Here is a 16,666-nt window from a genome sequence, read left to right as displayed (position 1 = left end):
ATTAAAGGCCTAAAATGAAAATGAAATTAATTCAAAGGCTTTCATAACATTTTAAAGAAAACAAAACTAAATGAAATTGGTTTTGTGGCATACTCTATTATTTATACAAATATCAAAAGAAAATTCGAAATTTTAAAAGTCATTTAATTTTGCAACAATTTAACCATGAACGTTATCATTGATTGAAATCAATTTTAGTTATAAACGCCTGAATTTAAGTAAAAAGGTGGAGATGTTCCTCTAAATGATTGTTGTTTCTTTTTTTTCCCTTCGATGAAGATAACAGACTTTATAAGAAAAACCAAAATGATAATTAAAAAAAAGAGAGGAAAGAATAAGGAAAAATCAAAGTGAATAAATTTACCTCAGTACAATCAGTATCAGAGTACTGTAGAGAAATCTAAATTTAATGCTTTCTAAGAGATATAAATAGCTGCATGACACCGTTAGGTTTGTCAACAAAGCAATATGATGACCTTTGCAAACTTAATACAAAATATAGACATCGAAAAGCTATGATTTATTAACACACGATCGGCGTGTGAATTTCGTTACCCTTTCTTTGGGCCCGCTTAGCTTCTTTACATACCAAAAGAGGTCGACACAAATCGTCTGCCGAAACAATTGGCGGGAAAGAGCTGAACAAACCACTTGAAGAAGAAGCACTCAAATGAGAGAGAAAAACAATTTATAGACTGAATATGGTTGAATCAGAATGGTCGACTTTCCCTCAATAATTCACACAAAAACACAAAAGTGACAAGATCCAAGTAGTCCAAGTACAAAAATGGTCGACTGCTTGAAAAGAGCAAACAATGGCGTCTCCGACGAGGGCAAGAGGTCGCTTAAGTACTTAAAAAAAGAAAAATAGCCAACTGAAGTACCCCTATGTTACAGCATGAGATGTCATTGTCTTACAATATTTATCTCAAAGTATTTTAAACCTGCTTTTGTCGTACAATGCAGAGTCATAAATCTAAACCGGCGTCCCTTTTGTCACATAAGGTGAACGTCAAGATCGACTTCTATCAAACGTTTAGCTGCACCTAAAGATAGTTATCATTTGACTATCGTTCAAAATGATGTATGTCTTTTAAGGTTGACGTTTTATGAAGCAGAAATAAATCATATTGACAAAATACTTTAAATTAATTTTATACATTGTGAAAAAAGTGAAGTTTATATCGCTTTTCTTCTTCTTCTTGTGTTTCTAATTAATTTTTCAGCCTTTCATTATAGTGTTAAATTGATTTTGCAAATTATCAAACTTAAAACAGAAGATCGACCGATTTAAAGAGACATGCAAGTAAAATTAATTAGACAATTAGTCAGAGCGGATCAAAATTGATTTTAATGGAAGGTATTTATTTGCACACTAATCAATTTTTCAAAATAAGAAAATTTGCCGTTTTGTTGTGGCAAGTAACAAGTCTGAGTGACATATCAAACTTGCACCCTTCTTAAACACTAAGGTTTTATTGAATATAATTATTTCTTTGATGTATTTTAACATCCTAAATAGGGTTAAAAAAAAAAAATAAACAATTTTAATAACTAATCATTACGTTTTAAATGAACGAAGATCAATACCACACGTGATACGACTCATACTTCTTTCTGCACTAAAGAAAATCAACAAATTAAAAAAAAAATAACTCGAAAATATTGATTTTTAAATTTGTAATTCCATAGATACCTGTTATAATATTTTTTCAACAATTAATACACGATGAATTGGGAAATAAATGTTTGAAAACGTAATGAAATTATGATAAAAATATCTTGAATGCAAAATGATCTACTCAATAACAACATCGTAGGGACATCTCCCCAACAATTTAACATTTTTTTTTTCTCAAAAGGATATGCATTATTTTTGTTGTAATAAAATCTAAAACATAAATTAAACAGCCAGAGATTTTATTTTTCTAGCGAATCGTTTACTTTATTGTATTTTAAGCCAAACGCAGATAATATATGTGTGAAAATATTTCACCTTTTTTGTTGTTTTCGAGGCGTACACATTAAAATACATAAACAAGCAAAAATATTATAAGGGATAGATTTTAAAATGTCTAAAAAATGTTTTAATCAATTTTCCTTGGTATTTAAACCATTAACAATCATATATATCCACAAAAAGCTCAATCATACATATAAAATACAGCAATATAAATGCCACTAACAGTCAATGCAAAAACAACCTATTGGTAAAATAAAACTATATATAATTGAAAAGTACATACACCACGTAATGTTTTATGTAAAAAAGAAAATCAACTTGTTACTTTGTAATCAAGCACCAATAGTACATAACTGATTCCGACGAGAACCATGTTTTTGTTTTAAGTTCTCAAGTCTAGCACTTTTTTCTTACAAAATAGTCCGTTTAGAACGGTACAAAGAGATCATGTTACAAATATTGTCCATTTTTCCACTAGCACATACTATGAACACGCATAAAAAAGACATCACAGTTGGTACATCCTATGAAACTTCAGATCATGGCGGGATGTCGGTTGTAATGATCCTCAGGTTTCACAAACACATACGCCACTGGACGTGAAATGTCACTTTGCGAGGGCATATAGCTAGGTGGACAATACGGTAGAAGATACTGCCCAGGATGAGAGTGGGCCGCTGGAGGCATGCCGCTCAGAGCGGCAGCTGCTGACGAGGAGTGGGCATTTAACGCAGATAGATAGGGTGAATATAGTCTATCCTGGGCACTGAGAGAACCAACGCCATTGTCTAATTTACCACTTCCCTCCATATGACTGAAAGGGGCGTGAGAAGATGTAGGGGGCAAATATGCCCTCATTTTCTCCAGTGACATACCTTCTGATGCAGAAGCCATGGAACCGAATCCCGGGGGTAAGCCATTCAGAGGGCTGATTCCAGGTATCATTGGCATTGCCATAGGAAACGGATATTTGTCCTTTTTGAGCAAAGACTTGGGCTTCCTTCTGGGACGATATTTATAATCCGGATGTTCTTTCATATGAAGAGCACGAAGTCTCTTTGCTTCATCGATAAATGGTCGTTTATCTTCTTCCGATAGCAATTTCCACTCGGCACCGAGTCGTTTACTTATTTCCGAGTTATGCATTTTAGGATTATCCTGGGCCATCTTTCTTCGCTGTCCTCTAGACCACACCATGAAAGCATTCATGGGCCTCTTGACATGATCTCCTCCGCTGCCACCGAGCTTTGAGGGATCACCATAATCACATGGATCCCCTCTAGATGACAAGTCCTGTGGGCTCATTTCATCACAACTAGACATATTCTCAAATTTAGAGTATGAAATTCCTTTCTTTTCTTCTGTATTCTTCCTAGTAAATAGTTCTTGTCAATAACACAACTTGTTAATAACACAACCGTGTGCTCTTTTTAAAAGTACACGTTTAATAAGTATTAATTGTCACCGCTTTTCTCCTTCTTCCTTCCTCGGATGAAAGTATAATTGCACCCTACGTATTCGAGATGACAAATAATTTTGAGAAATATGAAGAGATCAAAAGTCTTTTAATTCCTGCCCTATCGATCATCTAGCACTTGGAAGGATCTAATTGTCCGCTACAATTTAAACAAATTCTTCTAGAGCCAATCATTTTATGTGATAACAAGATAACACATTTACATATTATTTACTGCTTCTGTTGTCGCTCAAACTCGGACGCCGTGCCCATTCATGAACGTGTGAATAACATGCCACGCCCTCTTTTGCTGACTAAATCCCAGCCTCCAAGTGGAGGTACTTGAATGACAGGTGTTGGTTTGCTATCGTTCGATCGGAAAGTCAGGGTTTTAAATAAGTTCGCTATTTTGTAACGCTTTCATAGAAACTCAATATCTTTTATTCCTGTATATATTATCAGTCACAACTGCGTTGAAGTCAGAATTACTGTTTTGAAATTCTAGAAATAATAAAATTATAAACAAAACATCCTCTAAAATATTTTAATAAAAAAGATTTTGCTTTCGTAAAATACGACATGTTGACAAAAAGTATGCAAGAGTGCATTTCACGAATGTAACCTAGTTTAACTGACATGCATTGATCGTGATATTTTTATTTTTCAGAATAAGTTTTTCATCTCGATAACAAGGTATTTAAAAGTATCCATTTTACTAAGATTGTTGATATAAAGTAATATCAGCTGTTATATGTCATAACATCACTTGATAACCCTACGTATTTTAGATTTGCGTCTATACTACAGTGAGGGAATATCGTTATTTGTGCCTAAAAAAAATTGTTATTATACTGACTTCCTATTTTCGAGCTAAACTATCTAATATTCAAAATAATGTGTAATGATCTTACATAAGAAGTATGTACTTTTAAGCTAAAAGAAAATAGATAAATTGTTTTTTTTCTCGTCAATGAAAATCTATCGAAGTTTAGCATGTCCAATGTTGCAATTATTCATTCATCCGTTGGAACGGGAGGTGCTTTTGGTGCGATCACCCTACCCCCCCCCCCCTTCAAAAAAAATAATAAAATAAGATGTTTCTTTTTTAAACAAAGCGAATTCCTTATTCATTTATTTAAAGTGATGCTGCTAGATTTTGATCATTTAACACTTGAAAAAATGCACCATGATCCACTAAAATGGTATCCATTATAACGATTTTTGGTTCAGAAGAGGGGTCCTCAGTGAGACCCCTCCTTTTAAAGTAACTTGGCGACGGTCCTGATTATTGCCTGCATGAAAACAAATAAATATGCTAAACATTTGTATGATAATATGACATAGTTTATAGAGGAATTTGATCGTGTCTAAAGAATAAATATACTGTAATGATTGTATTAATATCTACAGTCCAATGATGAAAGAAAAAAGTAAAGGAAATGCATTCCTCTTCTTCTTATTATTGATCATTTTACAAAAGGATTACAAAGAAATAAAAAAAATTAAGGACAAAAGGAAAATTTATTGATCAAAGAATGTTTTCCAATTTATTGATCAATGAATCTTCTTAAATTAATATCAGTGATACAATGTATTTACTCAGTTTCGTTTTAGACAGTCTTTTTTCAAAAAGTCTATAGTGAATAGAAAAACGTAGATTTTTTAATCATCAGTGCTGGTAGTATGACCGGGAAACCTGTGTCAAAGTTACATTTGTTATTATTTTTTTTTAAAATAGACTAAGACATATCTATATGCCACCTGAAATTATTGTTGCTGTCTTTACAGTACTATTAGAAATTATCCTTAAGCACTCCTTCCATTTTTTTAAAGCTATAATTATTATTAAGGATAATCATCATTTATGAAATAATGACGTCACTGCAAGTTATGCTTAGGTTTACTCGCAATATGGTTGTACAATGTACATTAATGTGATACAATGTGAGATAACACACATTTACCAAATTTAAATTTGAAAACATTTGTTTTCTTGATATGTAAAGAAGAAACTACTCACGCTAACTCTCGGTATCCGTCTATATTTTACACACAACTAATTCATCATTAATGGGAATTTGGTCATTAAAACTTTTACTGAATGCAAAGTAGAGTTCATTAGTAACTGATTAACAATTCTAATACCAGTGTCAAATAGTTAATTGCTCTTAATAACAACTCTTTTTATAAGTGGGGTTGAAAATTTTATTCTTTGAAATGGGGCTTTAAAACACCACTGGATTTTAAATTTATCTTTGATATGAATAAATGACCCTTAAATCTTTCCGTATGTTTAAATTATGTATAATTTAACATATAAGGTTGATAAAGTACCATTTCGTTGTTGTAATCTCATTAAAAATTGCTAGGAAAATGAACATTTTCGTCGTGTTTTTCAGTTGAAATTTAATTAGAAATTCGTAATAAACATTTTTCGCAGTGGTTTTTTCTGTATGTCCCTCCCCTATGAAAAGCTTAGTTTGAATTTATTAAATAACAATCATGATAACTGTAAAAGGAATTTCTGTTTCACGGAGGAGGGTGGGGGTGGGGGGTTAAAATTTTTAAAAAAGTAAAGATAACGAACATTGATCGATCTCAAGATATCTCATAACAATACAAATTTATGAACAGGGAATAAAACACAGACCCCCGGAAATTCCAGAGGGGTGATGAGATGCCCAGGAAGAGTGAACATCCCCTGTCAACCGTAACGCTCGCCTTGAGCCCTAAGTATTGATCAGGTAGACGGAACATTCCGTAGTCAAATTTAGTATAAAAATAAATGCCTAACAATTGGAATAAAACATGTCAGCCAAAATTCGACCCAATAATAGGTTATATTTGTTAACAAAGTCATTAAAACGACCATAGAACTAATGAAATGTTGACATAAAACGAGGTTGTTGAGATTCCTGTAACATCAACTTATCTGTCTGTAGCTTGCCTTGGCTAAAAAAGCTGATCGTATTCAGACGATGCCCTTGAGTATTATCGAATAAGTTGGGAAACGTAACCACCATGTGCAGCTGAATGCGGAATATTACTATATACATGTAATTATAAATAAGGAAGACGACGATGGAAAAGCTGAGGTCATCACTTTTGTTAGTTTGCCCTTATCGTCTATGGTCACCAAATATCCAAATATGAAACAGATGTGACAGACTATGCCATGCCTTTTTTAAAGTTTACTGGGATATATCGAGTCGACATATGAATTGAAGTAACTATTGTTAATTGATAAAACGTCGTCGATATATCTGAATGTCGAATTGAAGGCCATAGCAAGTGTTTTCTTCTTCTTACATAGAAGATTTTGAATGAATTCTGCTTCATGGGAATATAAAAACAAATCGGCTAAAAAGGAGCACAATCAGTGCCCATCATTGAAATTCCAACAAATTGTTGGAAGACCTACATGTAGTCTCCGAAGACTACATAAATGTTGTCAATCAGGAACTCCAACATCCTTTTAATATCAATTTCAGAGTACTTTTGACTGGAACCAGAGTGTTTTTAACAACTGAAATGAAATGAAAATTTCCGACTTCCATTTTTATTGAAGAAACAGTTGTCTATAATGTCAAAAAGCTTAGTTTTTCCTGGTATTTAACGTGAAGAATGGTTGTTTTATAAGTGCAGAAAAGGCGAACGTTTTGATGTTATTAACTTTTGAAAAATTTGGTGATTAATAATTTAGTACCTATCAGCCTCAATAATTACCTCAATAGGCAAACGCTTGGTAGGGTCTCTGAATAATGTTATATTGAACACTTACAGGATAGACGTTGATATTGCAATTTTAATTTAAAACCAATACTAAAAAAATCATTAATTTTGAGTTATTTAATTGAAATAGTAAATATAATCAAAGGGAAATATTTTAGCTTTATAATAAAAGAGTTACTGAACTTAAATTGGTGAATATTAGCACTCGGTGGCTGTATAACTGCATTGGCAAGCTCGTGCATTTGTACAGCCAACGAGTTCCAATATTCACCAATATAAGTTCAATAACCCTATAATATCATAATCAATGGCTTTTGTAACAAAAATTAAGAAATAAGAAAATAAAATTGAAGTGACTTTGATAAAAGAATTCAATGTTAATGACGAGTTCCTTTTTCTTTTTTGTTTCATTTTGTGTTTTACATTTTTTGTAAATTTGAATAATATGGAATCACAGGAAATGCGACTTGCATATTCTATTCTGGAAAATGCATTGGCCTTTTTTTTTTAAAAAAAAAAAAAAAAAAAATGTACTTCATACTGATTATGATGTCACAGTTTTCTGTAAAAGGTCATGAATTGTTCCAGTATGAGATTCTATGGTCATAGACAGAAAAGCTTTCTTTTTTTAATTATACCTGACTTTCATTAATATTTTAAACTCACTTTACACATAAATAGAAGATCCAAATGTAATATTTATGCCGTTTTATCCTTTACAAATGCGAAAAACGCCTTTGTTACATCGATGACGAAAACGCACGACAAACAGTCTTTCACAGACATAAAAACTCTACCACAAGGGATTCAAAAAGTTTATTCAATTTAATCTTGAAAAAGTTTAAAAACACACACATTTTTTTTTTCATGAAATATGCATGATCATTAACTTAGAAAACATCTCATTCATCCCAAAAGCATCATTGTTTATTACATGAAAATTATATGAATTTGGATTACATGGTAAAATTTCAAAGTGTGAAAATTAAAATTAAAATTTGATGGACATCAAACTTATATGATAGCAAACTATTAATAATTTTAATAGCTATCTAATCGTCAACTCTATTTCAATTTTTTCCATAAAGATTTTAATGTTATATCACAAAAATATTCTCAAACACTGCCTAACTTAGTTTATAATTCTATTATTCAATTCAACTAGGTCATATAAATCCTAGTATCCCCTCTCTCTCTCTCCCTCCCCCCCCCTCACACACACAAAGAATAAGGGTTGATTCAACAACTGCTCTGTTAGATGGTGCTTATTTTCACACCCAAAGAAAGATAAATCTTTGGAGATATCTACGATGTTTTAAGCATTTTTTTCTCGGTACAGAATTCAGTAAAATCTGAAAATCTGTTTTACTGCCAAATACCAGTAAATGTCATATAAACAGAATGGCGGAAACAAAAGACAAGAATTCAAAAAATATCGTTAATTTTTTAGGGGGATAAAATGTCAAAAACAGTTATAAAAGACGCAAAATGCCAAGGAGTCGCAAATCATAGCATTATCACAATTAGAGCGTAGTTTATGTCTTGATTAATGTTTTACAATCTAAGCTATATAAATTAAAAATTGAAAAATATATTATTTACAAGCGAAATAAATAAATTATCTGCATGATATAATATTTAAAGTTACTAATTAATACTTGAAAGCAATGCTACAGTTGTGATTAACGACTCTATAGTTTTGGGGTATAATAATAAGCTTTAGTTACTGGCAAAGCAATTTCTGCTCAAAAAGCGTAGTTTCACGACAGAAATTTTGGTTTTACTTTTATCACAATGGCACATTTTTCTGTGAAATTATATTTCTACCCTAGGCCTAGTATCAGAGAAGAAAACTATAGAGTTCACGAATCGTTATCTATGGTATAAAATAAAGCAATGGGAATAAATAAGTTCTTGGTACGTCTAAGAGAATTTGTAAGATTTTTCCAAATTTTATTTTGATAGTAGCACATGCAGTAGCGGGATGATTTTCTCCAAAGAGATGTCCATTTGAAGACATTACAAGATTGCCCTAACGCGTAAGGTCACTCACAAATTCATTAGATATATACATTGTATAGGACTGTCTAAAGTAAATTATAATTTTAAATGTCCTATGAGAACTATATCCATTATCTATGTGATAGATGTTAATGAAAGGTCTGAGGACTTCATAATCATAGGAACCTGAAGCAGGACATGGTTATAGTCTTATACTACATATAACGATTCGTGAACTCTAGTTTTTTTCTGAAACAAGAAAAATGTGCCCTTCTGATATAAGTAAAATCAAAAGTTTCTTGCGTACAGCATGCAAAAAACGATGTTTATTAAGTTCAGTATTAACAGAAACTTAAAAGCTCATGATAAAAAATAGAATCGTTAATCACAACTGTATCTTTGCTTGCAAGACTTTAACTGAATATATTATATCATGCAGATAATTCATTTAGTTAAATAAAAATAATATTTTTCAATGTTTAAATTTATATACCAGTAGCTTAGACTAGACAAAATTTTCAAAAGATGTTTCTTCTCACCATTTTTTACCTATGCATTTGAACAAGGAGATTGTAAATATTCTTGTTGCATTCCTTTTAAGTAAAAGCAATACTTTTTTGAGAATAGTCTTTAGCTTCATGGAAAGCTCACAAAAATATTAATTGCTATAAAGGAGATACCTCAGACGTTCTGTGCTACAACTTATTCGAGAAGTGGTTTAAATCAAACGTAGATTCTCAAAAACTCCAAAGAACCTTTAGAAAATTTTAATCACAATTTTTTTTCAAAAGTCATTAGGGTTATCAAAACATATGACTTTTCTACACTTTATTCAACCATTCCCAACCATAAATAAAAATAGGCTTTTTGATATCATAAACAACTGTTTCTTCAATTAAATTGGAACTCGGAAATTTTAATATCTTGTGATTGGTCATCAGCAAAATTATTTTGTAAGAAATAACTCTGATTCAACACATGAGGTTATTCTAAAAAGGATGCAGGAGTGCCTCATTGACAACATCTATATCTGTAGTCTTCGGAGACCAGGTCTGCCAAAAATCTATTGGAATTACGATGGGCACTAATTCTGCTCCTGTATTAACCGACATGTTTTTGTTATAGAATTTATTTAAAACACGAGGAGAAGAAAGCACTTAGTGTGACCTTCAACTCGACATTCGGGTATATCTACGACGTTTTATCAATTAACAAATAGCTACTTTCATTCATGTATCGACTCGATATATCCCAGTGAATTTGAAATAAAAGACACCATAGAGTCTGCCACATCTGTTTCATATTTGGATGTTTTACTGACTATAGACGATAGGGGCCGACTAGCAACTCAACTGTATTACAAACGAGATAACTTCCGCTTTTCCATCGTCAACTTTCCTTATTTATGTAGTAATATTCCACTATCACCTGCATATGACGTTTATGTCTTTTAGCTAATTCGATACTCAAGAGTATGTTCTGCATACGATCAATTTTTAAAATGCGGAAGGATACTGAGGCAAGTTTTGTTAAGGGATTCCAACAGCATCATTTAAGGTCAGAATTTTGCAAATTTCATGGTCGTCATAACGACCTTTTTAGCAAATACAAGCTTTTTATTCGCCTCCGTTTTATTTTCGCCCCTTTCGCCCTAGACACAAGTGGGCGAATTTAAGACGGGGCGAATTCAAAGAAGACAGTAAAACTTCTTAAACAGAACTGTGACTGGCCGAATTTAAAACGGTGCAAAATTGTTTGCAAGCGTGAAAGGGCGAAAAAAACCCTGTATATAGTATGTAATTATGTAACTTTGTATTTTTAATACATCTTGAAAGTTCCATCAAACCATAAGGCACAGCTGTGTCCTTGATTCGGACATTTGTATATTATAAGTGTTTTTTCAAATATAGAAAACTAAAATTTAATGTTGTAAAATAAGAACAAATAGCATTCCAACTCAAATCACTCACATTTATACCATTTCTGACATTCAAACACCGACTCTTTCCTTGGCCCGCACTAGTTGTGGAAAATTGAAACCCTTTCTCTTTTTTCAGTTTTATTATAAAACTAAATACACCGTACGCATGTAATTGTGGTAGCGAAGGAATTCTGGGAAGGTTTCAGACAAATAATTTCTTAAACTTCGTTTGCGAGGGGATAATGAGTCATGTGAATCTTGCATTCAAGGATCCTAGCATTTGAGTAGGGAAACAAAAGGGAATGTGAATGTTATATGTCTTACGGTGTGACTTTTGGGGCGAGCAGTTGTATTTATTACTGGATACCAAAAACACTCTACGGAGCTTACACCTTTAACTTTGACCCGCCTCTTCAAACCGCACGAGACATTAGGAAGGTCTAGACTTTGACGTCACATGACATCATATGTTAGTTGCATATTCATTATTACTGTATTTTAAAAGAACTTTGCTTTCATTCTACGACTGGAAATCCAACATATACTCACAGCTCACTTTCTAGGGATGAAATTCTTCAAAATCACGTTCTAGTGTTGAAAATTTTATCATTCCAGCCAACCAAGATGAGTTCGATCTACCATACCTATACTGGATTCCTAAACCTCGTAAAAATCCTTACAAATAAACATTGATACATTGCCGGGTCCAGCATATGCTCTACCAAGTCCATAACTTTACTTCTTACAAAAATATTAACTGCTGTAAAGGAGAAACTTCAGACTTACTATGCTATAGCATATTCTAGAAGTGGTGTAAGTAAATCAGATGTGGATTCTCAAAAACTCCAAAGAACTTTTGGAAAATTTAAAATCACCATTTTTTTCTAAAGTCAATAACATAAAAACGTAATACTTTTCTACACTTTCACCATTCCTCACGATAAATTAAAAGGTAGGCTTTTTGATATCATTAAAAACTGCTTCTTCAATAAAAATGGAACTCGGAAATTTTCGTATCTTGTGATTGGTCACCAACAAAATTACTTTGTTAAAAGTCACTCCTATTCTACACACAAGTACACGAAACTAAACATGTACTAAGCATGTACTCTGAAGTTGATATTAAAAGGATGCTGAAGTTCCATATTGACTTATTTTTGTAGTTTTGGAGACCACAGGTCTTCCGACGAACTGGAATTTCAATGGGAACTAATTCTGCTCCTGTATTAACCGACTTTTTTTTTTTATTTCCACGAAGCAGAATTCATTCAAAAACTTCTACATGAGAAGAAGAAAACACTTGCTGTGGCGTTCAACTCAACATTCGGATATATTGACGACGCTTTATCAAATTAATTCCTAAATTAATTAATTCTTTTATTCTTAGGTCGACTTGATATATCTCAGTGAACTTGAAATAAAAGATATCACAGAGTCTGTCACAACTGTTTCATATTTGGATGTTTTACTGACTATAGAAGATAGGGGTCAACTAACAACAAAACTGTATGACAAATGAGATGATTTAAGCTTTTCCAGTAATATTCCGCTGCATGTTTACGTCTCCCAACTTATTTGATACTCAAGAGCATGCTCCGAGTACGATCAATTTCTAAATCGAGGCAGGCTACTGACAGATAAGTTGATGTTACAGGCCTTTGTTTTTAGACTTTATTTGACTACAGAATGTTCCGCCTCCTTGATCAATACATAGGGCTCACGGCGGCTGTGACCGGTCAACAGGGGATGCTTATTCCTCCTAGGCACCTGATCTCACCTCTGGAATTTTCGGGATCCGTTTTCTGTGCCCTGTTCATAGATTTGTATTGTTTGTAGACTTTTTGAGATCGATCACTGGTCGTTATCTTCTCCTTTTTTACTGCACTTCCATAACGGAGTTTAAATAATGAATTTTTAAAGGAAAGGCATTGTAAAGAAGATGCAATTACTTGACGTTTCACACAAAAAAATTCTTGACAAATGTGCAGGTTGCAATTTGAATTTTTTCTGTCTACAAAGCTCGCTGCGCTCGCTATAAAAAGTTTTGTTTAATTAAAAAATAAACGATGTTGCTTTAATAACCAGATACAAGTGTAATTTTCTTTCAGGCAATATAGACAAAGTGCACAAAGGTTTTAGGAAATGTGATTTTTGAAAACTGAAGTGGGTAACTGCTGTGGACATTATTTTCTTAACGAAATAATCCTTGAAATCAGTCATTCTGAGGCCTTTTTATATTTAACATTTAGAAATGTAACAAATTTCCTGAAACGGTTCTCATTTTTGCCGTATTCTTTCATGATTTATCATAGTTATTCATATGTTCACCTCATATTTAAGGAAAAACACTTTTTGAAAACATCATTTTTTTTTTAGAAAAAGGTTTCTAAAAAACCATAGTCATCCCTATTTCTTAATGTATTTTAACTGAAGATACGGTTAATAACTACTAAATATCACTGCTGCTCTACCTTTGACTTACTTTATAGTTAGTTAACCGAATTATTTCTGTAGTTTTTGATGTCAACTCATAAAATGTACTCAATCTATGTCGAGCATCTTATCTCTGAACGACACGATATATATTGAAACCTAACACCTTTTAAAACACTTTATACAATGAATTGTAGTAAGCAAAAATAAGGAAAAGGTGAACGTTGAACTAGCAAATTTGTTCACAATCAATGACCAATCTTTTCACTTTAAGCCGAGGGAGAAATTAGATGATGATAAAATATTTGGTAATCATATTCTTTTATCTATCATTCAATGAACTTTTGACATTTTATTTCGAACAATTTGGCTGACATTGACAGTACAGGTTATTTAAATTATTTTGCAATACGTTTATGTAACTTACATTCATCTAAAGTGTCACCATTTAAGTCAGAGATATGTATGAACAAAGTGAACTGGATTATAGATAAATACACTTTCCAAACAATCATTTCTATAGTTTCATTCGGTATTAAGAAAAAAAATATAGGAAGCGGAATTATAAATTTTGTGTTTGTGTTCTCTATCAATTAATCTATTCATACTTGAGTGGTTTTCTTATATAAGTTACCGACTTTGATATAACACGTGTATCTGTTAAGAACCCTCTTTATTAATGAAAAATGTTTTTGAACAAACAGAAAATTATATCATATAAAGGTGTAAGTATTTACTGAATCTTTTTCATTCTCAATATAGGGTACCAGCCATCTACCCAGAGGAAAATGTTCATCGACAACAAAGTATTGTTGACTAGGAATCACTGACGCTTACTTTAATTTTTTGCAATGAAGTGCTCAGTAAGTTTATCTTGGCTTAACAAAATGTTGAAAATGCTTAATTTAATTACAAATGGAATAACACACTGTAGAATTTATTTTATTTTATATCTAATGGCAGATTACTCTAACTGCATAGAGAGTCCTTAATTTTGTTCAATTAGGTGATACACAATCAGTCTTAAGCAATCTTAGATTTGAACTTGTTTTTTTTGGTTTATTATATTTAATTTCACAAAACATGATCAGTTTCTGTTCAATTGCTGTTTTTATTCTATATCTTTTATACATCTTGGTTAAGAACTGTTAACTTAGTTGTTTACTAAGTCTTCGAGAAAAAGGTGGGCAAAGGCCAAGGGATCTTAGATGAAATTTACTATAAAACTCATCAACGAACCGCAATTAAAACAATGAGACCTAAATGAAGCCCAGAAGACGCAAAGCAGGCGATAAATCGATGTCGTCTGCTTTTGTACTTACGTCACGCCTATTACCCTCTTTTGCGGCAACTGATGCGAAACACTCCATGTTGATTTAGTCCTTTGTCTTGTGTATTGTGCGCCTATCATTTTGTCTAATGGCTTGAAATTCTTTTGTAGTGATGAAAAACAATTATCAACAAGATCAACAACTCTACAGTTTATGACAAAATTATTGTTTCCGAAACAAAGAGTAAATAATAGATGCTTTCAAGACTACCTTTGTAACATAATTATTTCACTGTCCTCATCAGCTATCGTAGATTATTCCCTTTAGTGAAAAAGCAATTTATTTTTTTCCGAAGAATTGAATTTATCTAAGGTGGTTCACGGATGATGAAGGTCTTTATTGTACTGTGTTAACTTGTCGATAAAAAGCCTTCGATACCGGTTCCCGAGAGATTATCTTTGGATTAAATACTATAAAATGAAAGCCGCGATAACAAGTTCAAAGTGATGTATAATCATCTAACGCCATTCCAAGTTTTTACCTCTATTATGTTACATCGCTCGCCACAATTAGATGTTAATTTCCAATGAGGAAGATTAATAAGAAAATAACTGTTATGGCATCATCAACGGAAAGTTTTCCAAAGAGTAAATTCATTATTAAATTATATTTGTTAAAATTTACCTATGTTTTAATGGAAAACGTGTTCTAAGGCTAATATTTAATTATTCAAATATCAATTAATTGATTGAGTTTCCTTTCCAACACCTTAGTAAACACAGAATTAAACAAAAAACGATTAATTATCTTAAATGCAGATTCTATACAATAGCTTTCTTAGATTTTATATCTACATTTAATTTGTCGAGCACATATTATAATTGTTCTTCGTGTACTTGATCGCTGACTTACTGTCTGTAGTTCAATTTTATTTCTTAAAAGCAGATACCTCCAAGATATGGCTCATTAAAGACTTGATACCAGAAAAAAAAAGTCTGTTAGCGAACGCTCACTGGAAATACCCCCGCTCTGATGGGAATATACACTCTCATGTTGACAATGAATTCATACCAAAATAAATCTCAATAATTTGACATGCCTAAATAAAGAGTGTGCTAAAATTTCAATCAACTGGGATAAGTAGTTGTTGAGAAAACTGCGACGAAAATTTGTTACGGACAGACGTATGGATAAACAGGAAGTTGACATCGGATTCGAACAAAAATGAATCCCACCATATGGCATGCTTAAGCAAAGAGTGTGCTAAAATTTCATGCATCTGCGATGAGTAGTTGTTGAGAAAACTGTTAGGAAAATTTGTTACGGACAGACGCAAGGATTAACAGGAAGTTGACATCGGATTCAAACAAAAATGAATCCCACCATATGGCATGCCTAAACAAAGATTGTGCTATAATTTCAAGCATCTCTGATGAGTAGTTGCTGAGAAAACTGTGACGAAAATTAGTTAGGAACAGACGCACGGATAAACAGGAAGTTGATATCGGATTTGAACAAAAATGAATCCAACCATATGTTATGGTTAAACAAAGAGTGTGTTAAAATTTCAATCATCTATGATTAATAGTTGCTGAAAAAACTGCGATAAAAATTTGCTACGGACAGACACACGGACACACAGACAGACAGACACACAAGGGTAAAACAGTATACCCCCTCTCCTTCGGAGCGGGGGTATAAAAACCACAGAGTTTTCAATCTTACTACAACATTCCTGAAGCAAGACAGGTTCTACCTTCTGACTGTTCCATATGTACTGATCAATGATAAAAAAAATTTGAAAACAGGAAATAAACATTTTTCCCAATGCATGAAACAAGCAATATCTAAGGAATAAATGTCTTTTTATAAGGTGATAATCAACATAT

General features: G+C 32.4%; 1 protein-coding gene across 1 annotated transcript; it reads right to left on the bottom strand.

The window, feature by feature from the left end:
* Positions 1-1,691: 1,691 nt before the first annotated feature.
* LOC133181401 (transcription factor Sox-14-like) lies at positions 1,692-3,602 on the bottom strand. The gene has a single exon (XM_061315914.1). It carries the CDS (start codon positions 3,284-3,286, stop codon positions 2,498-2,500), a length of 789 nt encoding a protein of 262 aa, XP_061171898.1. The 5' UTR covers positions 3,287-3,602; the 3' UTR covers positions 1,692-2,497.
* Between the last annotated feature and the right edge of the window lie 13,064 nt (positions 3,603-16,666).

Source organism: Saccostrea echinata, unplaced genomic scaffold (assembly GCF_033153115.1).
Source record: "Saccostrea echinata isolate AGI-Se365-2 ecotype Australia unplaced genomic scaffold, CSIRO_AGI_Sech_v1 ptg000008l, whole genome shotgun sequence".
Taxonomy (NCBI): domain Eukaryota; kingdom Metazoa; phylum Mollusca; class Bivalvia; order Ostreida; family Ostreidae; genus Saccostrea; species Saccostrea echinata.
Note: the sequence above shows the minus strand (reverse complement) of the source record. Positions and strands in the feature narration are given on the sequence as shown.

Excerpts from the sequence above, each read along its gene's own strand:
- LOC133181401 (XM_061315914.1), bottom strand. The coding sequence starts at position 3,286 with ATGTCTAGTTGTGATGAAATGAGCCCACAGGACTTGTCATCTAGAGGG.